The sequence below is a fragment of the Carex rostrata genome, chromosome 15 (assembly GCF_964058835.1).
Source record: "Carex rostrata chromosome 15, lpCarRost1.2, whole genome shotgun sequence".
NCBI classification, from domain to species: Eukaryota; Viridiplantae; Streptophyta; class Magnoliopsida; order Poales; family Cyperaceae; genus Carex; species Carex rostrata.
The window spans coordinates 10,090,970-10,113,876 of NC_135932.1; the positions used below are offsets into that span (position 1 = coordinate 10,090,970).

At 32.2% G+C, this 22,907-nt stretch overlaps 2 protein-coding genes and 1 long non-coding RNA gene across 5 annotated transcripts; 2 read left to right on the forward strand and 1 right to left on the reverse strand.

The window, feature by feature from the left end:
- Positions 1-3,835: 3,835 nt before the first annotated feature.
- Positions 3,836-4,904, reverse strand: LOC144566802 (dirigent protein 11-like). Its single transcript, XM_078316827.1, has 2 exons — positions 4,656-4,904; positions 3,836-4,119 (listed from the first exon to the last, which is right to left on the reverse strand). Exons 1-2 carry the CDS (start codon positions 4,891-4,893, stop codon positions 3,842-3,844), a joined length of 516 nt encoding a protein of 171 aa, XP_078172953.1. The 5' UTR covers positions 4,894-4,904; the 3' UTR covers positions 3,836-3,841.
- A 3,395-nt stretch (positions 4,905-8,299) lies between these two features.
- LOC144566541 (dirigent protein 11-like) lies at positions 8,300-9,056 on the forward strand. The gene is made up of 2 exons (XM_078316578.1): positions 8,300-8,556; positions 8,663-9,056. Exons 1-2 carry the CDS (start codon positions 8,319-8,321, stop codon positions 8,920-8,922), a joined length of 498 nt encoding a protein of 165 aa, XP_078172704.1. The 5' UTR covers positions 8,300-8,318; the 3' UTR covers positions 8,923-9,056.
- A 6,591-nt stretch (positions 9,057-15,647) lies between these two features.
- LOC144566537 (uncharacterized) lies at positions 15,648-20,013 on the forward strand. Of its 3 annotated transcripts, XR_013515215.1 has the most exons (5): positions 15,648-15,741; positions 17,856-17,916; positions 18,777-18,931; positions 19,585-19,650; positions 19,848-20,013. It is a non-coding gene; the product is annotated as an uncharacterized LOC144566537 (long non-coding RNA). The 3 variants fall into 3 exon arrangements; XR_013515217.1 differs by lacking the exon at positions 19,585-19,650 and having other exon boundaries at positions 18,777-18,912; XR_013515216.1 differs by lacking the exon at positions 19,848-20,013 and having other exon boundaries at positions 19,297-19,839.
- The last annotated feature ends 2,894 nt before the right edge of the window (positions 20,014-22,907 follow it).

The following is a 22,907-nucleotide window of genomic DNA, read 5'->3' on the forward strand; positions in this document are numbered from 1 at the left end:
TGCAACAAACTGGACCTACGCATGCAATAAACCCAGATTCTAGTAGTGATTTACAGCTCTAAATTTGTTGCTCTTGTTATTCTCTCCCTTGTTATTGTCCACCTCATCTTCCATCTTCTTCTTTCCCTTATTTTTTTTCTTGTTCATCCCTTCTTCATTATGAACCCTTAATTATCACGTAAGAATGATATAATCCTTAATTATGAACCATTAAAATGTAACACGAGCCTAAATAGTTACAAATAAAATAATACAATATCAATGTAATAATTAAGCCTAAAAATCCCAATTATTAAGCATATAAATCTCAATTATTAAGCATATAATTATCACTTCATTTCCCACATCATCTAATTCAATTGGAACATACAAATATCAATTAATAAGCATGTAAATCTAAACAACAAAACATAAAATACAAATAAACTACAAGCAAATAATAATGCTCATTCAATTTTATACATACAATTCTCAATTGTTAAGACAAAATATGTCAAGTACAATACAATTCATGATGCACAGATCAATAAAATTATAAAGAACATTTTTAAGGGTGTTTAACCTTAGATATTACGCATGTAAACGTGCAACATAAAAATTGATTCATAGTAAGCATTTGCATACCATCAATCAACTAGAAGAACTTCAAATCTCGAACAAATCATCATCAAAATTCAACCTGCATATATTAAGCATCAAAGTAATCTACACTAAACCACTATAAAAAAAAGAACATAATCAGATTCAATAAGACAAAATTTCAGAAAAAAAAACGTACTTACAATACGAAGATTTATTGCACCATTGAATAGATCTCGGACAAATTCAAGAATATTGCAGTACAAACAGATCATCAAAGCACAATAGATCGCTTTCAAATTATCACAGTACATCGCTTTCAAATTATAATACGACCATAGCGACTCCAGATCTGAGAAAAATACATCTATCAAACAGCAAATCGAAAAAAGTAGCAACGCCACCATCTGTAGATCGGACAAACAAGATCAATGGACATTCCATTGAAAGAAGACAAGCTCATCGCAGAGCTCAGCTCGGATAAGAACATCCATCAACGATGGAAAGCACGAAGAGGAAGAAAATAGAGAGAGAATAAACGAAGCAAATGGAGCTTCAAAATGGAGACTCTTTTTTTAGTTATTAAATATCAAAAACAGTTAATTTTTATCATTAAAATTTGTACTTATCATTAAAATTAGAATCAATCCCCGAGCTAGTCCCCGAGCTAATCATTATAACTTGTACTTTAAAGTACACTAAAGTACTTATAACTAGTTTAACTAGTTAAAGTACTTAAGTAGTTAGCAAATGATTAGATGACCGTTAACAAGTTGGGGGACTAGCTCGGGAATTGGTGATTACAACTGCTTCTAACAAACTGTCCACGAAATTAAAACACAGTACAAAAGCATACAAAGCTAACGTTTAAAACAATCAAATTAAAACTGTGTTGCGTTAAAACAGTGATGTATTAATTAATGGCAAATTAATAAATTACCGTTATTAGCGAACGGTTAAACCCAGTTAAACCAGTTCGGGAACATGCTCGAATTTAGTGGCTCGGGGTACCATAATATTTCTCTTTTGCGAAACCGTAAATGGTCTATGGTGTTGTTTATTATTTATTTTACTTTTTGTCATACCAAAAGTTTGCTATTAATTATTTTCACTCTCTTCTATTTTTTTCAAACCGAGTTTGATGTCCGGTTTTTAATTCTTCAAACCGAACTAAATATTCAGTTTTATTTATTTTTAGATTGTCTATGGCATTCTAGCAAAGAAAGATTCAAAATAGATTTAAATTCAATACTGATTAATTATGAAGCCCGGTTTTCAAAATTCAATACCGAGAATCATTTTCGGTGGTGTTGTTTTTTGTAAAGAAAAAATTGTAATCAAAGTTGGTTTTCGAAATTTTATAATTTCACGATGGTTTTTTTTAAAAAAAAAATATATATATTTTAGAGTCCTTGAAATTTGATAAATTTTAACTGCACATATAGAATGGGATTAAATCCTCACAGATTGAGAAAATAATACAGCTTCAAAAATTATATCGATACTAATTAGTATCATTAGCATTTTTCCCAATTAAAAAAATAGTATCGCTTAAAAAAATATTTTCTTTCTTCTCGAGTTTGGGGTAGAGAGACTAAAAAACTTGTAAACAATTGTACTCTAGCGACATATATAAGGTTCTCCAGTTTTGCTACGAAGGATAGCGAGCAATTTTGTTGTTTTTTCTCCAGTTGTATCCCAGTTCCAGTTTGAGTATTCCCAAACGAATTAAGGTGTAGAGAGAAAGAGAAGTTGACATTTTTTTTTTGTTTCTATTCATTCTGTATGTGGACCTCACCTTTGCAATACACAACTGGAGAAGGAACATACTCAAATTAATATTTTTGAATCGGTACTATTTTTTCCGGTTCAAACTTTGAACTACGAACACAAAATTCTCTCTGCAACAGTTGTCAATTTCGTCTATGCTGTGTCCACACTGGATAGGATGCACATCGACTGACTTCAATATTTAACTATAACATACATATATATTGTTAAAAGACTTGATCAGTAGTCAATATTTCAAAATTCAATACACATGTTGGATTTGAAATTTTAAACTCTAGAAGCAAATTACAAGATTTGAGTTAGCTTCTTTAATATTTCGTTAATCAGAATCTGACCAATTCGGCGTGAGATGAAAATCATGAAATGCGGCTTCTTTAATATTTCGTGCCAATTAAGCTGATCTAAGGATCCAAATCTAAAGTCAAAATTTTGAGTTAGCTTGGGGGAGTTGAATTCCTTTCAGATTCAAGCGGAGTTGTCTGCGTTTCTTCACAATTACGGCACTCAAACTTGGCAAGTTTTTTTTTTCATTTTAAATTTGTTTTAATCTGAAACTATGGATAACACTTAGTAAATAATCCAGAATTAATATTATATTTTTATTGGTATGTTTTGGTTCTGTTTTTTAATTGGTTTTCGCAATTTAATCAAACAAGAAATAGAAGACAAGAAATCAATATAAAATTAAGCAAATATAACTACAACAAAATTAGATTATGAGGTATGTATGAACGTCAGAAAGGGGCCGAGGATCAGGGAAGTGAAATTAAAGGTTTGCTGTTTCATTTCACACTTATTATTAGTCAATTTATCCAACAAGCTGTTTCATTTCACACTTATTATTAGTCAATTAAAAAAAAAAAAAAAAAAGTGACTATTTGAAGCGTTTGACTTGGCTTCAATTTTCCAAATAAATTGGTAGAGGTTGAAATCTTCAGGAGTCGGCAAATTGCGCGTAATTATATTTATATCACATTCCTTTTATTTTTTTTGGATTTTTGATATTTAAATCATGACTTAAATTACTCAAGTGATACAGAATTGATTTGTCAAAATAAAATATTTATTAGACCTCGGCCTAAAAGTTATTACTACATTTAATTGTGCTATTTTAATGACAATTAAATTAACAAAATCATATTAATAAATTAATAATTTGTTAGCTTTAAAAATCAGTACATATTAATATTGCCTATTTAATTATCCTCATCATTTTGATTAAACATCAATGAATTTTTCTTAAGCCTAGTAATGGCATAAATTTAATGAATTTTCGTCGTTAGACACTCTGACAAAGTTAAATTACATAATTTCACAAAATAGACCCTAGATTTAGAAAATTTCATAGACAACTCTTAAAAATCACAAACAACATACTAATTATAAATTCTTATTTCATCATGTTGGATCAACAAAAATCAATCTTGCAGTATGAACCATCAAACTATATTTTTACTATAAAAAAAAAAAATCAATCTTGCTTAATTTCCTTGTACCAAACATACACATCAAATTCATAAACCAACTTGGTAGCATAGGTAAGTACAGGCTTGGCAAGGCTGTATCCCTTTGCCAGCCTAAACATACCAGTACCGCCTATGACAGCTCGCTCTATTGCTGCATCCCGCATAATTCTCCCGTATACCGCCAGAGTGCTGCCGTTGTATTTCTCCTCAGTGAAAATGAAGTTGAGAACCGTCTCTAGCGACTCGTCCCTCCCCACTACCCCGACAATGCCCTGAGCACGACCTATTCTGTCATTTCCTTCTCATTAGCATTGACCATTTAGCAACTAGCTAGTTTGTAAATTCACATTTACAAGTTATTCTATCTGTATTAAAATTTTGGACCAACTGACTCTTTTGAAAAACAGTCGGTGTTGGTGCTCAACACTGACTATTTTTCAAAAGAGTCGGTGTTGGTGTCAACACTGACTATTTTTCAAAAGAGTCGGTGTTGGTGCTCAACACTGACTGTTTTTCAAAAGAGTCGATGTTGATGCTCAACACTGACTGTTTTTCAAAAGAGACGGTGTTGGTGCTCAACACTGACTGTTTTTAGAGAGTCAGTAAAAGGTAATCTTCACTGGCGCTGGTTTTACTGACGCCGCTATAACAGTCGGTGTAGGGGTATTTTAACAGTCAGTGAAGGAGTTTTTTGTACTAGTGTCAGCAGATTTATGGAAATTAAGCAATCTCAAAATTAATTAATGAGGACTAATGTTAAAAGGAGGGCTCATTATGAACCAAATTAAAAGAACAATAACATGTATTTGTATTAATTACCGATCAATGTCGAGTTCTCATCCTGGCCTTCCCGCAACATGTCGTCAATCACAGCAATTGCACCGAAGGTGAATGAGTCGGTGTTTGGAGCTTTAACTACAGTCATCACGGTTGCATCGGGTCCAGAAAGGATTTCATGGAAGTAGAAATGCAAATGAGCTTTTTTAGCACATGCTTGATGAAGGGAGAGGAGTATAAGGACGGAAAATATAACGGGTTGAGAGAAGGAAGAGGCCATGGGGAGCAGGAAACAAATTAATTAAGGAAAATCTTTTGATAAAACTTATAGATTAATTCGATCCAAAAGGCTATATATGTTTACTGTAGGGGATGATGGATGGAAGCTTAATTAAAGTTAAGGATGATTAAATTGGTTATTTGGAGTTAGATCGATCGAAATTAATTATTTTTATGTGGTGAATTTAATTTTTGGAGGTTTGTGATAAACAGGAGAGAGAAAATTATACTGAAAAATATTTTTGACCTCACAAACAAAATAAGTTTTACCACTTGCATGAGTGGTTGAACTTAAATTGGTCTAATTATTCCGCATTTGCATGCCAACCTAAATGAGGGTTCAATATAATATCTCATTCTTGGATTTTATTTGCTAACTAAAAATGGACTAAATATGAAGCCGATCAATCTAGATGAAATTGAGACTTGATGAATTGTTTAATTTCTTTCCTCAAAAAGGAAAATATTAAAATTTTGTAAATGATCAAAGAAATGAAGTATATTGACTTTTTCTTCGTACATGACAGGAAACAGGAATATAATTGAGAGAAATAAAATAAAAGGGTTGATGGCCTTGATTGGAGGAGGCACGGACATGGATTTGTAAATGATCTTAAACAAGTACTCGGCTACCTTGCGGGTACTATTATCTCCGAGCTACAGTACTCGGCTATCCGCTCATTAAATAATTGTTCACCTCATAGTTATAAATATTTCCGTACATATGTATAAATGCTTCCATGTATATATAGATGTTAATATTTTAGGAAAAAAAAATAGAATTATAGAATTATAAATACTTCCATGCATATATAGATGTTAATTGTGATCTCCACAAAAAAAAATTTTCACATTTAATTTTCGGTGGTTCTCTCTACGAGTACAGTGCGGGTACTGTTATCAGCTTCCTTAAATATTTGAATACATAATTAAATCTATAATTATTCTGATATTCAGGTGTTTATAAATAGAATAATTATTTTTGTACCCGCGCTACAGTACCCGCACTGTACCCGCGCTACAGTACCCGGGCTTAAAAAACAATGTGTTATGATCCTCACTAATTATTATTCTAAAAATATATTATATAGTCTCAACTAATTATTATTCTAAAATCCTAGCAGTACCCTTTCTCTATGGTCTTCACTAATTATATGGTTCCCCTTTCAAAGTCCCGGCACTAATTCCGCGTCAACCTTTCTCTAACAAAAATAGTTGATCTCATAAAAATAAATACTTCAGTGCATAGATATAAATACTTTCTGTGTCTAAATATTAATACTTTCTGTGTCATATGTAAAAAATACTTATATATTTATACCTTCGTAGATATAAATACTTAGAAGATAAGTTATTAGCACTTAAAAAAGTAAGATGTTAATACTTTGATGCGTAACTTGTTATGATAATCTCTTTTCGAGTTCCCCAATTATTCACGCGTCAACTTTCCTCTAATAAACATAGTTACCTCATAGGTATAAATACTTCAGTGTATAAGTATAAATACTTTCAATATTTAGATATTAATACTTTCAGTGTTATATGTAAAAAATACTTGCAAGTGTAGATATAAATACTTGTACGGCGAGGTATAACACTTGCGTGACGACAAGCCTGAAAGTACGTCATTATGGATCTAATTTGAAAGAGAAAATTGCATAAATATTAATACTTAAAAAAAAAATCAAATTGTGGAGTTTTTGTAGTTCCCATAGGAAGTTATATTTATACATTTAATTTTCGGTGGTCCTCGGATACTGTAGCGCGAGTATTGTTATCTTGACACTACATAATCCACACAATAAATAACTGTTCACATCATAAGTATAAATACTTCTGTACATAGGTATAAATACTTCCGTTCATAGGTATTAATACTTTAGGAAAAAAAATTCGAATTGTGCAGTTTTTGCAATCCCCACAAGAAGTTATATTTTAATATTTAATTTTCGGTGGTCCCCCTGCGGGTATAGTGCGGGTATTGTTGCGCGGGTACTATTATCAACTCTTTTATAAATAAGCAACCTCGATCCCCCGTTTGGAATCTTCCTTGCTTCCTAAGAATCTCCTGTACATAATTATTTCCTCACAAAAAAACAAAGAAAATTAAAAGAAAAGAACCACAGTTCCGTAAACCAATTTCATTGATGCATTCTTAACTTTTGGTCTCTTGTCATAATAGCAGTTAACTACAATCTTTATATGGATCACAATTTCTATTTCTATAAAAGGATGTTGACGGAGGATATCCTTTTAGATCTTTCAATTATTACTTGGATGAATGCACCCAAAAAGAAAAAAAAAAGAAATGGAAGGAATTAAAGTCTAGGGGCGGTAGGAGAAAAATTCAGATCCAGTTAAATAGATACCGAATTTTAGTCGCTCGACTGAAAGTTAATCTAACCTAATTGTATTTAGTTGCATAGGGACAAATAAATTATTTGGGTTCGATTCGACGAGGTTAAAAATTCATGATTCAAGAATAATTCGGGTATAATTCTGGAATTATTCGGAATTATTCGGAATAGAAATCTCAATCCTACAAGAGAGCAAAAAAAAAAAAATGTTTTAGAAAAAATTCAACGATTAAAAGGGTGCACGCGTAGTTTTGGTGAATTGGATAATGTGATGCCTACGGTTTTAATGTAAAAAAGAAAAATAAATAAATAATTGGATAATGTCAATGCATGCACGCATTAATTGTAGGTTGATTATACTAGTCAACGACGGCCAATATATATATATCAAACTCTGACTGCATGTAAATTAATACAATATAATACAGAGGGTTGACTTTCATTTGTCCTATTTTTAAAGTTTTCTACGTAATTGATTTCGACATCATTTTACTAGTCTAGGTATAGCATTGCTTATCCATACATAAATAAATATCAAGGTTCTAGATAGTAATTATAACGCTATAGTTTTTAAGATCCGAAAAAATTATAGTACAACTATAACGTAATTATAGTTAGCTATTTAAAATTAGGAAGCTGATAATTGTACCTTAAACAAAATACCCACGCGCATCCTCCAACTTTCTAGAATGTCGGCGACAAATCGAGCAGGTTTTACTTCATACAGTACACTAACAGTACAAATTTTTCTTTATTGTATAGTCTTTTGCAGCATGAAGAGAAAAATAAAATAAAAAAATAAACAAACCGAAGATGGTCTTTGGTTTGACAAAAAGAAATAAATAAATCAATCAAACTGAAATTGGTCATCCGTTTGACAAATAAGAAAACCGAATATGGTTACCGATTATCAAGTCTTTTTTTGTCGGCTTGACCTTTTGACTAGTTATAACCAATTAAATCTTATCATGATCATATCATGATCAATCAATCAATATAAATACTACACATATAGATAGCCTCTAGAATTCACCAAGAAGTAGTGATTCCTTTAATTAATTTGCTCGCCATGGCCTCTTCCCTTTGTCGAACAGTTTTTTTTTCCCTCCTTGTACTCCTCTCTCTTCATCAAGCCTGTGCTAAAAAGGCTCATTTGCATTTCTACTTCCATGAAATCCTTTCTGGATCCAATGCAACCGCCATGACTGTAGTTAAAGCCCCAAATAGCGACTCATTCACCCGTGGTGCAATTGGCGTCGTTGACAACATGTTGCGCGAAGACCAGGATGAAAACTCCACACTAATCGGTAATTAATTAATCCAAATAACATTATATTATATCATTCTTTTAATTTGGTCCTTTTGAGATTGCTTAATTTCTATATATCTTCTGAAAAAATGTTTTTAAAACAGGTCGTGCTCAGGGCCTTGTCAGCGCAGTGGGGTTTGACGGGTCACTACTGTCGATGCTCAACTTTGTTTTCACTGAGGGGAAATACAACAACAGCACTCTTGCAATCTATGGGAGGGTTGTGCGGGCAGAGCCGGCAGAGCGACCCATCATAGGCGGTACCGGTATGTTTAGAATGGCCAGGGGATACAGCCTTGAGAAGCCTGTGGTTTCCTCCGCTACCAAAAATATTGTTGAATTTGATGTGTATATCTGGTACTAGGAAATGAAGGAAACTTGAGTTATTATTATTATTTTTATAGTATAAAGTTGATTCTTTGATTCAGATGTTTAATAGAGATAGCACGAATAAAAAAATAATAATAATGCAGTTTGTTTGCTGCAATGTTTGTTGTACACTTGTATGTAATGTAGCTCAAAATTCAATTTGGATGTCAATAAGAAAACCAAAATAAAGATAATGTTTTCTATACAAGAGGATGTATGTTCCAAATCAAATTAATTATAAGATCTTAATTTTGTTAATACTAAATAATTAAATAACGCTTGTCATTTAATCTTTACTCAGATATAATTTGAATGTCAATAAATTATTCATTAAAAGTTCAAAAATCAATTTGAATATAATTAATTGAGTTTGAGTCCATAAAATTAAGTGGGCAAAATTGGGTATATAACCATGAAGTATTTACTATTTTGATATTTTTTTATCAAAACTTCTAATTTAGGTACTTTAAAGTACTTATAACTAGTTTAACTAGTTAAAGTACTTAAGTAGTTAGCAAATAATTAAATGACCGTTAATAAGCTGGGGGACTAGCTCGGGAATTGGTGATTACAACTGCTCCTAACAAACTGCCCACGAAATTAAAACACAGTACAAAAGCATACAAAGCTAACGTTTAAAACAATCAAATTAAAACGGTGTTGCGTTAAAACAGCGATGTATTAATTAATGGCAAATTAATAAATTACCGTTATTAGCGGACGGTTAAATCCAGTTAAACCAGTTCGGGAACAGGCTCGAATTTAGTGGCTCGGGGTACCAGAATATTTCTCTTTTGCCAAACCGTAAATGGTCTATGGTGTTGTTTATTATTTATTTTAGTTTTTGTCATACCAAAAGTTTGCTATTAATCTTTTTGCTATTAATTATTTTCACTCTCTTTCAAACCGAGTTTGATGTCCGGTTTTTAATTCTTCAAACCGAACTAAATATTCAGTTTTATTTTTTTAGATTGTCTATGGCATTCTAGCAAAGAAAGATTCAAAATAGATTTAAATTCAATACTGATTAATTATGAAGCCCGGTTTTCAAAATTCAATACCGAGAATCATTTTCGGTGGTGTTGTTTTTTGTAAAGAAAAAATTGTAATCAAAGTTGGTTTTCGAAATTTTATAATTTCACGATGGTTTTTTTTTTTTAAAAAAAAATTATTTTAGAGTCCTTGAAATTTGATAAATTTTAACTGCACATATAGAATGGGATTAAATCCTCACAGATTGAGAAAATAATACAGCTTCAAAAATTATATCGATACTAATTAGTATCATTAGCATTTTTCCCAATTAAAAAAATAGTATCGCTTAAAAAAATATTTTCTTTCTTCTGGAGTTTGGGGTAGAGGTAAACAATTGTACTCTAGATCTAGCGACAAATATAAGCTTCTCCAGTTTTGCTACAAAGGATAGCGAACAATTTTGTTGTTTTTTCTCCGGTTGTATCCCAGTTCCAGTTTGAGTATTCCCAAACGAATTAAGGCCGAGTTTTTTAAAAATACCCAAATTAATTAATATTTTATTATAAATAACCAGAACTTTAGCAAAATTATATTTTTACCCAAACCGTAAGGAAATCTTACGGTTTGGATTAAAAATTCAAACCGTAAGGAAATCTTACGGTCCAAATTAACATTTCAAACCGTAAGGAAATCTTACGGTCCGAATTAACATTTCAAACCGTAAGGAAATCTTACGGTCCGAAAACGGGTTTAAACCCGTGACTCTTCTCCCCTGCGTGGCACTGGCCTCTCCGACAGAAAACAGAAAAAGAAAAAAAAAGAGAAGAGTGCTCCGCCCCTCCGCCCGTAGCCGCCGGTGACGCCTCTCCCTCGTCGCCACTCTCTCCACTCCGCTGCCACCTCGCCCTTCACTGGCCTCTCCGACAGAAAACAGAAAAAGAAAAAAAAAGAGAAGAGTGCTCCGCCCCTCCGCCCGTAGCCGCCGGTGATGCCTCTCCCTCGCCGCCACTCTCTCCACTCCGCTGCCACCTCGTCCTTCACTGCTGCCACCTCCCCCTTCACCTCTGCCCTTGACCAGGTACCAGCTCTCTCTCTCTGCTTACGGTTTGAGCATCACCTTGAGAAAATTCACCATTAAATAGTGTAACTCAAATATTGGCCTTCCAATCATCAATTCCCAACACAAATTCACCAAGTACATGAGATACTTGCATCTAGAGGTTTTTGGTTGAGAATTCAGACCACACCTGAGTTGCTTGTTTGTTTCTGCCTCAGAGAAACACGATTCTCATTATAGATCATAACCCCACTAAAAGCTGTTGAAAGCGAAATAGATAAGATGGCATGGTTTTATACCCAATGTTTTTATAGATTTGTGACTGATTGATGTGTTAACTAGATTAGTACAAGGTTTTATAGGACCAACATAACATGTGATTTTATTAATTTCTTTTCTTTATATTGAAATTTTTTGGGTGTTTGTACTGAAATTATTTTGGTGCCGATGCACTCATACAAAGCAACATGGTAAATAAATAAAACATTGTTCTAGCTAGGCCAGTACTTGAGTGACTGGAGATGATGAAAAGACAAAATACAAATTGAGACGTAATTGTACTTGTGAGACGATCTACTTGTATTTTGGAACCACATTTGAAGAATAGATGCAATCAAACAAAATTTTGAAAGTCGATATCTCACGATCTGTTTCGTGATTTTGTATGAAACTTCACAGTCTTATTGTATGAAGTCAAGAATGCATGTCGGTAAATTTTCATGATTTTTGAAGGTGTTTTGATATGTTAACCAGAGGTGCAAATTTGGACTCAGAAGCACTCTTTCAGCAGTTCGATCAATTTTTGAGAGCCGATATCTTACGATCTGTTTTGAGATTTTGTATGAAACTTCACAGTCTTATTGTATGAAGTCAAGAATACATGTCGGTAAATTTTCATGATTTTTGAAGATGTTTTGATATGTTAATCAGAGATGCAAAGTTGGAAAAAAAAAAAAATTTAAAAAATTAAAAAAAAAAAAAAAAAATCCAAACCGTAAGGAAATCTTACGGTTTGAAAAAAAAAAAAAAAATTTCCAAACCGTAAGGAAATCTTACGGTTTGAATTTTTAATCCAAACCGTAAGATTTCCTTACGGTTTGGGTAGAAATATAATTTTGCTAAAGTTCTGGTTATTTATAATAAAATATTAATTAATTTGGGTATTTTTAAAAAACTCGGGAATTAAGGTGTAGAGAGAAAGAGAAGTTGACATTTTTTTTTGTTTCTATTCATTCTGTATGTGGACCTCACCTTTGCAATAGACAACTGGAGAAGGAACATACTCAAATTAATATTTTTGAATCGGTACTATTTTTTCCGGTTCAAACTTTGAACTACGAACACAAAATTCTCTCTGCAACAGTTGTCAATTTCGTCTATGCTGTGTCCACACTGGATAGGATGCACATCGACTGACTTCAATATTTAACTATAACATACATATATATTGTTAAAAGACTTGATCAGTAGTCAATATTTCAAAATTCAATACACATGTTGGATTTGAAATTTTAAACTCTAGAAGCAAATTACAAGATTTGAGTTAGCTTCTTTAATATTTCGTTAATCAGAATCTGACCAATTCGGCGTGAGATGAAAATCATGAAATGCGGCTTCTTTAATATTTCGTGCCAATTAAGCTGATCTAAGGATCCAAATCTAAAGTCAAAATTTTGAGTTAGCTTGGGGGAGTTGAATTCCTTTCAGATTCAAGCGGAGTTGTCTGCGTTTCTTCACAATTACGGCACTCAAACTTGGCAAGTTTTTTTTTTCATTTTAAATTTGTTTTAATCTGAAACTATGGATAACACTTAGTAAATAATCTGTTAGGTTGGGAGAACTCCAGAATTAACATTATATTTTTATTGGTTTGTTTTGATTCTGTTTTTTAATTGGTTTTCGCAATTTAATCAAACAAGAAATAGAAGACAAAAAATCAATATAAAATTAAGCAAATCTAGCTACAACAAAATTAGATTATGAGGTATGTATGAACGTCAGAAAGGGGCCGATTATCAGGGAAGTGAAATTAAAGGTTTGCTTTCACACTTATTAATTAGTCAATTTATCAAACAAGCTGGCTCGTCAAGGTGTTTCATTTCACACTTAATACCTTAATTTTGGATGTATGTGACCTCATCAATGGCCAGATTTTTGCAATTACCTTATTGAAGCTCAATAATTAAATATTTTGATAGGATTATTAGTTGTTTGGATTAGATAATTTTAATAGTCATGACTCACTCAACCTTTTTTTTTAATAAAAATTACTAATGGCAGCTTATGCTATAAATCACTTATTGTTCTTTCAAACATAGGCTTAATGATACAAAATTGGTCTAAAAATTTGAGGTCATAATACATTCAATGAAACTTTGAGCAAACAATAAACCTGACATTTCTTAGATACTGAAATGTATGGGAAACATATTCATAGTAATTGGTATAATCCTCAAAGGAATACCAAATTATGCAGATAAAGTGTACTAAAAAAATATATTAAATTTATAACTTGATTTAGGTGATGCTAAGGCATGAATTTGTGGACCAACGGAGGAATTCCTTAAGTACCTACCTGCGCCGACTTGCAGCTCACCCTATCGTTGGCTGCATTGCGCTGCGCACCTTCTTGCGGGACCCTGCAGCAGCTTCATCTCATTCCCAAACAGACAATGAGACAGATTCAGATGAGGGGTTGTCGGTGCAAAGTCATCTTCAAGGTAGTGAGAGATGGTTTGTTGGGTAGTGTGTCCGTAAAAGGCGGTACGGACTTTCTGTTAGATATGTGTTCTGAAAGTTATCTTATGTTGATCACTTTTACATGTTATGTTTATGAATTGGATGCTACATGCATTTTGTTCCATGAAATTTATGTTTATCTATAGAAGTGTTCAAGAAGATGCTCTTGGTCTTGAACCATAGAACTCTATATGATGACAAACATAAATCTCTAAAATGTTCACAAACTTGGTTATTAGCATGGAACACTAATATACCATGATAAGTTTGTCATGTTGATTAAAGTACATTGTAGTTCTATAAATGTTGATAAAGGTTTATCGTTTAATAACATTAGTATATGAAAGGTTTCATATATTGAACAGACCTAACGAATGAAAATATTATATGGGTTATGTTAGTGTCATTAATATTTTCATTGTGTCTCATAATTCTAAGATATGAGATGTATTTCTTTTTCACATGAGAAATGTATAATGTAATTAGTATTAAAAGCTGCTTATCATAAGTGGTGATAAAAATATTAGTTCCTTGTATATAACTTGTGCGGGAGAAAGTTATATGTCAATAGTATCATTGCCCCTCATTTATAATGAGTGATGATATTTTATGGGCCCCTTGGTAAAGTAGAATTATAATGCATGCAATATAACTGAAGTGCATTTATATATTTATAATTTACTTAAGAGACCAAGAAACAAATATAATACAAAGATGACACAGTCCGACTTTGTATATTATTCATAATATCATGTGGCAAGGAATAGACACAAGTAATGTTATTTGTAACGTTACTTTAAAGGATCATGTATTGTAAAAATGATACTTTACATCTATGTTATTTGGGTAACTATAATGTATAGCTAGAATACCGCTTATAGTTTATGGTAATAAAATGTTTTATGCCATTGCCAACATAACATAGATCCTCCATATAGGTCACACCAACTGAACGAGAAACAAGAAGGATATTTTATTTATATGATGTATATTGTTTCATATGACATGAAATAATATATATGTGATAAATAAATATCATGACTGCTTAGAACGAAGATAAATTTATGAGAAGTGTGCATATATATTATTTGGTATAATATAGTGCATATTATATAGTATAATATACATGACACATAATTAATAATGTGCAAAACATTGTTATAACATAAGTTTATTAAAACCCAAAATGAATATGAGTTGAGATTGGCAATGTAGCAGTTACTGTAACGCGCACTGTAGCTGTTACTGTAGCGCGCACTGTAGCAGCGGCTAGGGTTGGCTCTTTTAATAAAGAGAATTATACTAGGAAGGTTATACAATGGAAATCCTAGTATATTTGTATATAATGAGAGGTAGAGAAGGTATTCAACAAGCGAGAAGCAAGAAAGAAATTTTCTGAAAATTTATTTCCTTCTCTTCCTCTCCCTCCTAGCCGCCATCCCTCTTCCTCTCATATTATTGATTTCTCTAATGAAGAATTAGTAGAAGAACAAGAAGGGTTATTAACTAGGTTCTAAGCTTAGATTAGATTAAGATCTCTAGCAAGATCTTTCTAATCCTTGTTTAGTTCAAGGTGAACACTAGGAGGCCATTTCGACAAACGAATGTATCCAAGAGATCTAGAAGAGAATTCGACTTCTCTCTATTTACCAAATTGACATTTGGTAGAGGTATATCCAAATCACCTTTAGTAAATAGATTTGTGATGAATGAATGAGTAGATATCCATTTGCATGCATTTGAATTGCTTTAATAGAATTAGCATAATAAAGTAGATCCGTAGATGCTTGTAAGAAGGTCAAAATTTTTGAATTTATCGCCTTGCCGCATCATGAAATCCTTCACTTTCTTGGCATGTAAAGTAATATTAAACAGACAGTGGTTAACGGGTGGGGAGGAGGTGGATCAGTGGCAGGGTCCAGGATGCTGGAGGAGGACAAGGACTTATGGAGTGATTGAGGAGGACAAGGACTCAAGGAGTGATTGGTGAAAGAGGCCAAGGTTCTCGACTTGGCGCAACAGCTGACCATTATATATCAGCAGGTTTGGATCAATGATCATGTATGAAATTATTGAACTTATTTTTTGGCTATTGTAGTATTTTATGTAATGAAGTATTGTCCAACTTGATAAATCATAATTTAACGCATTATTTGACACATAGTTGATTCAAAATTTACCTTAATTATCATGTTTTGTTACATTTTATTTATCATTTCGTTTAATTTTAGTTAATGTTAGTCAAGACACAAGATACTGCGCAAGTTGTTAATTATTGTAGGATTGGAGCACGAAACCGCGCGATCTGCATGTGCACAGAAAATCAATAATGTCAAGCCGAATGAGGAAACAAATGAAGGAGATCAATCTTTGAATTTGACTAATTAAGCGATTTCATAATTTATTTCCGCATCAAGTCTCACCAATTAAATTTGGCATGTCTTTGGCTGGTGCATGCTGGTGCAAGCATCCTGCCAATTAAAGCATTTGAAATCTAAGCAAATTAAGGATTTGGCTGGCGCATAGTAGCACATTTATTTCTTACCAAAAATTTGGATTTAGCTGATATATTTCGGCTCCAGAGGCAAAAACGGGGCATCTTGATTTTGAGAATTTCATTTTTTATTTGGGGGATCTTTACTTTAGCATTTTTTTTTTAATATTTCGACATTGGGAATACTTGGGGGAAATTCGGCCAGAAACAAAGAAAACGGAAAAACATCTCATTTTGCTAATCGGGTCAGAGGCAAATCGAAGGAAGAGAGAGCTGCACTTGATTAAGGGAGTCCTTATTCTTCTCTTTTTTTTTTATTTTTCTAATTTTAATGGAATCAAATATGACTTGTGCTTGTATTGAAGTATGCTTGGCTAAACATTTTATCTAGAGATATGGGAGTAACTTGATATTTTTGTTATGTTAATTTAGTTGTTTGAATTTTATTTGTGGTTGTGATGTTGATTTGTTTATTAATATTTGAATGGTTTGTTTAGTTATTTCTTATTTTATTAAGGGATTCACTAATAATAAATTGAGACCGAAAGGAGAAATTTATATTAGAAGTATTTTTTAAAATAGCGATAGTTATGCAAACAATATTAGGTAAATTTGGTGATGGACCGAAAGAAGAAATTGAATTGCTAGAACAACATAAACAAACTTAAGTATTCGGAGCTACGAAAGTAGTCCAAAAGGTTTTTGGGAAAAATCACGGGTTATCAAATAGCTTAATGGGTTTAGATTAAAACTGGTAAGCCATGAATGTATGAGACCTATTTAATCTAAGATACAGTGCGAAGCCGCGAAAGTGGATAAACATATACCTTAGGATAACACCCCCCTCAACAATTGCAACCCAAATATTAGAAAAACAATTAGAAATACATAATTAAAAGTATTATAATGAAACCATAATCATAGATATTCATTCCCTCTGATTTTTCTCATCATTTTCTGTTTCTGGAGTTCAATCTGCATTCTGTTGCATTCAGATAATTCAATCTGCATTATGTCTGGAATTCAGGCTGAGGTTCTGGAATTTAGTCTGGATTAGTTTATAATTCATCCTGCATTTAGTTAATTAATCCTGCATCTTTAGAATTCAGATTATAATAACTCACTCAATATTTGCTTGTCTAGATTATTGAAAACCGGTAAACCAGTACTTACAATACCTCTTTGTGGTTCGATACCCAAGTTACTAAGCGATAAGGTCATGCGCTTGTGACCGAATTGTATTGGGATTAGGGATTAAATTGTTAAGCTATCAAAATTACATCACAACTGGATCTAGATGTTTTGATGTTTGCGCTGACATGTACTGATACACTGATTGGGTATGCATTGTTCTCTAATAAAAAACAGTTAAATTGATTGAACATTGTTGCCAGTATGAAAAATTGACTGAACATTGCGCTGACATGTACTGATACACTGATTGGAAAAGCACAATATTGTGGATCATATAAGATAGTAAACTCATCATATTATGGAATATCATGCACAGTCAAGATACAATCTGAATTTTTCCGTTAATATAGTAACTGTGAATTTAAATCTATCAACCTTCATTTACATTTATATTATTGCATATACAATATTTTTAATTCATTGCAAATCTAATATAAATGCCCAATTTTTTTCTCAACCTCATTTTTAGCATGGCCAATAAAAAGTAAGAGCTCCTTCGTTGTTGTCGGCCTCTACTCTCTACTGTCTTGGTGAGATTTCTAAAATCTATCGTTGCATATATTTTTTCTGTTTTCATATAAATTGTTTGACCTCTACTTCTTTGCTTCATTTTTTCCATGGCTCCGAAAATTGGCCGATTCAACTCGGAATTGATCGAATCGGACCAGAATCAGTCCTTGTCGATCTGAATTTTTTCCAAATGGGCTAATTTAAGCAATTAAACTACAAAACAACATTCAAAGGAAAACAAATATTGGTAAGTGAAAAAGGGAAAAAAAAATGGGAACCAGTCTACTGTTAACAGTGTATCAGTGCTAATATCTGTATATATTGTAGAATTTATTATTCAAAAGCCAATGGAAATCAAAATGAAGGTGGATTATTTGTCCTGATTTAGCCACAAGATTCTCAGATAATAGCAAGAGTGCAAATCGACAACACATTTGCAGCATATTTAGTCCCATTTTGCTTCTTCTTTTGTTTAGTAAATGAAGTATTTGAGGATTTATATCTCCAGTTTGGTCCCTGATGCTTCTATTGATGAGTTACAAAAACTTTTTTGCGGTATTGGTCTGCTAAAGAATCACACTTGATTTTTCTTTTCTTTTTTCTAAACCATCTTCTATCTTTATCTTCCAATTGAGTGTCTCGACACTGTTTCTTTATGCCTAAGATTGCAGTCTCTACTATTTTATTTTTATCAAGGATCAGAACGAAGGAAAACAAAAAAAAAAAAACATTTTAGTTTTATGCCTCGCTTAAATGAGAACGGCAATAAATGCATGAAATAGACACAAGCAGTTGTGATTATGTGTAATTGACTTATGCGTTGGCATCCAAATCATGAAATAATTAATTCTTTCCTTTTTACTTAGGTTGGAATGTTCAGGAGGGGAGCATCAAGCAGAAGCAAGGAGGGTACAAGGATCAGTGGCCATATAATAAAAAAAAATTACACTGACGGAAATGGAAAAAATAAAGGTGATGCTTGTCTTGCTTATGAAGATTCATCTGCTTCTCATTAGGTCAGTGGTTTTTACAAAAGTATGCTCTCTCAGTCTCTCTTTCTCTCTATCAGATTTACGCTATGTTATACTATTTTTTTAATAAGATGAGACCTTCAATAGTTGATGCATTTTGAATATTCTTTTCTAGTTGCTGACTACAATTTGAGAGGGGGTTCAAACAAATGTCACATTGGCTGAGAAATATGCTCTAAAACCTCAATCCTCTTATTTCCATGGGTATAATCTATTTTTATTTTTCTAACTAATGGAATTATAGGTAATGGTCGGTTCATATTATACTAAAATTTTGGATCATCATTCATCCAACAAATTAAGCATCATATGGGTTCCACAAACTGTCGTTTATAATATTGCCAGTGTTGTATCTTCACTAAATTTTAGGTAAATAAAATAACCAAGGGGGTCAATCCAACATCTGTTAACCAAATCTACTTCACTGGCTCATATGCTTCAAAGGATTGTGAATTCGCACGATAGTCTTGACAGTAAGAAAACTATTTTTATTGAAATTCTTAATTGTTGACTTTTGAGAAATTCATAGTGTCTGTGATATGTGTCCGATCGAAATGTCTTTTATGCAGCCTCCTCTCAACCAGGAAAGATATTGCAAAAATATTAATGAGTTGTTCCTCAACTTTCTTGGGTAAATTCAACTATATAGCTTTGTAGGAAGCTATAGCAATTGGAAGAACTACTACTGACATGAAAGATTATCAGTTAGATGGAAACAATGATGTAATATAAGATCCTAATATAACTAAATTATAACTTTTACAGAAACAAATATGCCTTTCCCTCTGTTATTTTCTTATCATCTTTTGGTCAAGTAAATTCGATTATTTCAAAAGAAAAAAAGTTCAAAGCAAGGCTACATTGAAGCTTGACTACCACACCATTTGAATTAAACTCCCTTTTGTCTTCTATATTTTTAGGAAGAGATGAATATAGCTGTGGAGCAGAGAGAATTGAGTGTACCAATTGGAGATAAGCTGTTTGGAAAAACTATATCTTAACTCTTCATTCTGCTTATATCAAATTAATTATTGTTATGTACCAGTGGGCTCCCTACATGCATTTGCCATGTTACAAATCTGACAGTTTGTCCAATTAATTCAAATTATTTTTTCATCCTCTGTTTACTTATTGCAGTACATATTTCATTCAGAATCAGAATTTAAAATAAATACAATTGGTACAAGTTAATTGAGATGTAACTATTGAGATGCAACTTATAATTGAGATGTAACTATTGAAAATTTAAAAGAAAGCTTCCAATCAAATAGGACTACCTCTGCACAGATAGAAACAACAATCCACAGAGAGAGAAAATTTCAGAATTGCTGCTTGATATTGAGAAAAAGTTGGAACTGCTAAGCAAATGTAAAGTGCTTTATGTATATTAATTGATTATTGAATTAGTGCGCATAAGGGTATAAGATACTTCTTCAACTTCAATGTTGCGCTTATCTAAATAGTTATGCATTGTATTTGTAAATTACTACCAAAATTTGTTGGACAAATTTAGTTTACTATTTCTTTACCGACTTATTTTTTGAGTTGTATACATATCAAAGGTTTTTCTTGATCCTGTTAGTTACTATTCCAATTCCCATCCAAGGTAAATATTTGCTTACTATAAACACAACGAAATCGAGAAAGGAGAGGTAGCACAATTGGCTAGGAAAATGTCCTAGAGTTGTTATACCCAAAGATCGAAAGTTTGATTCTCCCTCATGAACCTTGATAGCTACTATCAAGTTTTCAAAAAAAAATAAATAAATAAACACAACGAAATCAAACAACAAATTGTACCCACCCTTTAAACTAAGATGCATCAAAACAACAAAGCATCTAGTTTTTAGTCAATTAAAAAAAAAGTGACTATTTGAAGCGTTTGACTTGGCTTCAATTTTCCAAATAAATTGGTAGAGGTTGAAATCTTGAGGAGTTGGCAAGTTGCGCGTAATTATATTTAATTATTTATATCACATTCCTTTTATTTTTTTGGATTTTTTTGCAGTCAAGACCAAGTAGAGAAGTGGGACGAATGATGACTTAAATTACTGAATTAACTTTATTTAGTTAAAATTTGTTACTTAAATCATGACTTAAATTACTCAAGTGATACAAAATTGATTTGTCAAAATAAAATATTTATTAGACCTCGGCCTAAAAGTTATTACTACATTTAATTGTGCTATTTTAATGACAATTAAATTAACAAAATCATATTAATAAATTAATAATTTGTTAGCTTTAAAAATCAGTACATATTAATATTGCCTATTTAATTATCCTCATCATTTTGATTAAACATCAATGAATTTTTATTAAGCCTAGTAATGGCATAAATTTAATGAATTTTCGTCGTTAGACACTCTGACAAAGTTAAATTACATAATTTCACAAAATAGACCCTAGATTTATAAAATTTCATAGACAACCCTTAAAAATTCATTGGTATTTGTATTACATGTATTTGTATTAATTACCGATCAATGTCGAGTTCTCATCCTGGCCTTCCCGCAACATGTCGTCAATCACCGCAATTGCACCGAAGTTGAATGAGTCGGTGTTTGGAGCTTTAACCACAGTCATCACGGTTGCATCGGTAGGACTGGTCTTGAAGATTTTGGAATCCGGGGCTGGAGAAAAATTTAAACCCTTTATATATATAGTTCCATCATTTTTACCAACTCCATAACTTTAATGGAGATTCATACATTTCCATATTGAAATTTGTACTTATAATTATCTCATCTAGCTAGCTATAGGTCAACCAATTGCAAAACCATAATTTCCATAGGCCAACATTTTAAAGAATTTTATTAAGAGTACCGCTAGATGTTTGTATTTTTCATATGGTGAATTATCTGATCGAGGCAAATTATTTGATGAAGAGTTAAGTCCGAAATTTGATTGAAGATTATATTTCTATGTGGATATTTAAATTTAGGTGACTGGATCTCATCTATATCTAAGAAAAGAAATTATTAGATAAAAATTGTCAATTGTGGTAACGACCACAGTGAAAAATATAATATTAACAATTATGTTTGGTCTTATCGTGGCTGTTGGCAGAATGCATTGTCAGAGAGGTTCAGCTATGGCTCAAGTTATGCTAAAGTTTGAGTTCTTACGGTTTTTTGGTTTTACTGACCTGGTTAGTTTTTTCTTGAGGAAACTGATCTGGTTAGTTGTTTTTATTTTCTTTCTGGTACACTAAAGCAGATGTTTCTGTAACTGGTGCCAGTACAACTGCACTGTGCACTGTGAGGGTGTGGCTGTGTATGTTTTCTTTGTAAGATGTATACAGTGGATGTTTTTCATAATATATTTTTTCTGGTAGCATCCATCATGAACCCTTAAAAAAAAAATTATGTTTTGGTGTTAATTAAAAGCTTATTCCAATTAAAACTAAAATTTATAGATATGTCATTTATGTTGACCATGTATTAAATTTTGCAACAATTAAAAAACTTTCACCAATTAAAAATCAATAAAATTAAAACCGTTAATTTTTCAAATAACTCAACGAATAATAATTTCATAATACGTACCTCACTAATCCAAAGTTTGATACAAGGCTGTTTATTAAGATTATTCATTATAGAGAACATATTTTGTTGGGCCCTGTTGATGTTGGGGCAATTAGATGTGATTATGCTGTGAAAGGAAGAAACAAGATGTGATCTTTTTTACTGAGTCCTTTGTTGTGAAACGAAGAAACTTAGAAATGACTTTTTTAACATAGCTAATTTTTTTGTGGGGCCCTTTTGGATTTTGAGGCCCAGGGCCAGGACCGGGCCTGTGCATCGGGTCCAGAAAAGATTTCATGGAAGTAGAAATGCAAATGAGCTTTTTTAGCACATGCTTGATGAAGGGAGAGAAGTACAAGGACGGAAAATATAACGGTTTGAGAGAAGGAAGAGGCCATGGGGAGCAGGAGACAAAGGAAAATATTTTGATAAAAAGAGATTAATTCCAAAAGG

Excerpts from the sequence above, each read along its gene's own strand:
- LOC144566802 (XM_078316827.1), bottom strand. The coding sequence starts at position 4,893 with ATGGCCTCTTCCTTCTCTCAACCCGTTATATTTTCCGTCCTTATACTC. Across the intron at positions 4,120-4,655 it reads TGAGAACTCGACATTGATCG|GTCGTGCTCAGGGCATTGTC; the intron begins GTAATTAATACA and ends ATGACAGAATAG.
- LOC144566541 (XM_078316578.1), top strand. The coding sequence starts at position 8,319 with ATGGCCTCTTCCCTTTGTCGAACAGTTTTTTTTTCCCTCCTTGTACTC. Across the intron at positions 8,557-8,662 it reads TGAAAACTCCACACTAATCG|GTCGTGCTCAGGGCCTTGTC; the intron begins GTAATTAATTAA and ends TTTTTAAAACAG.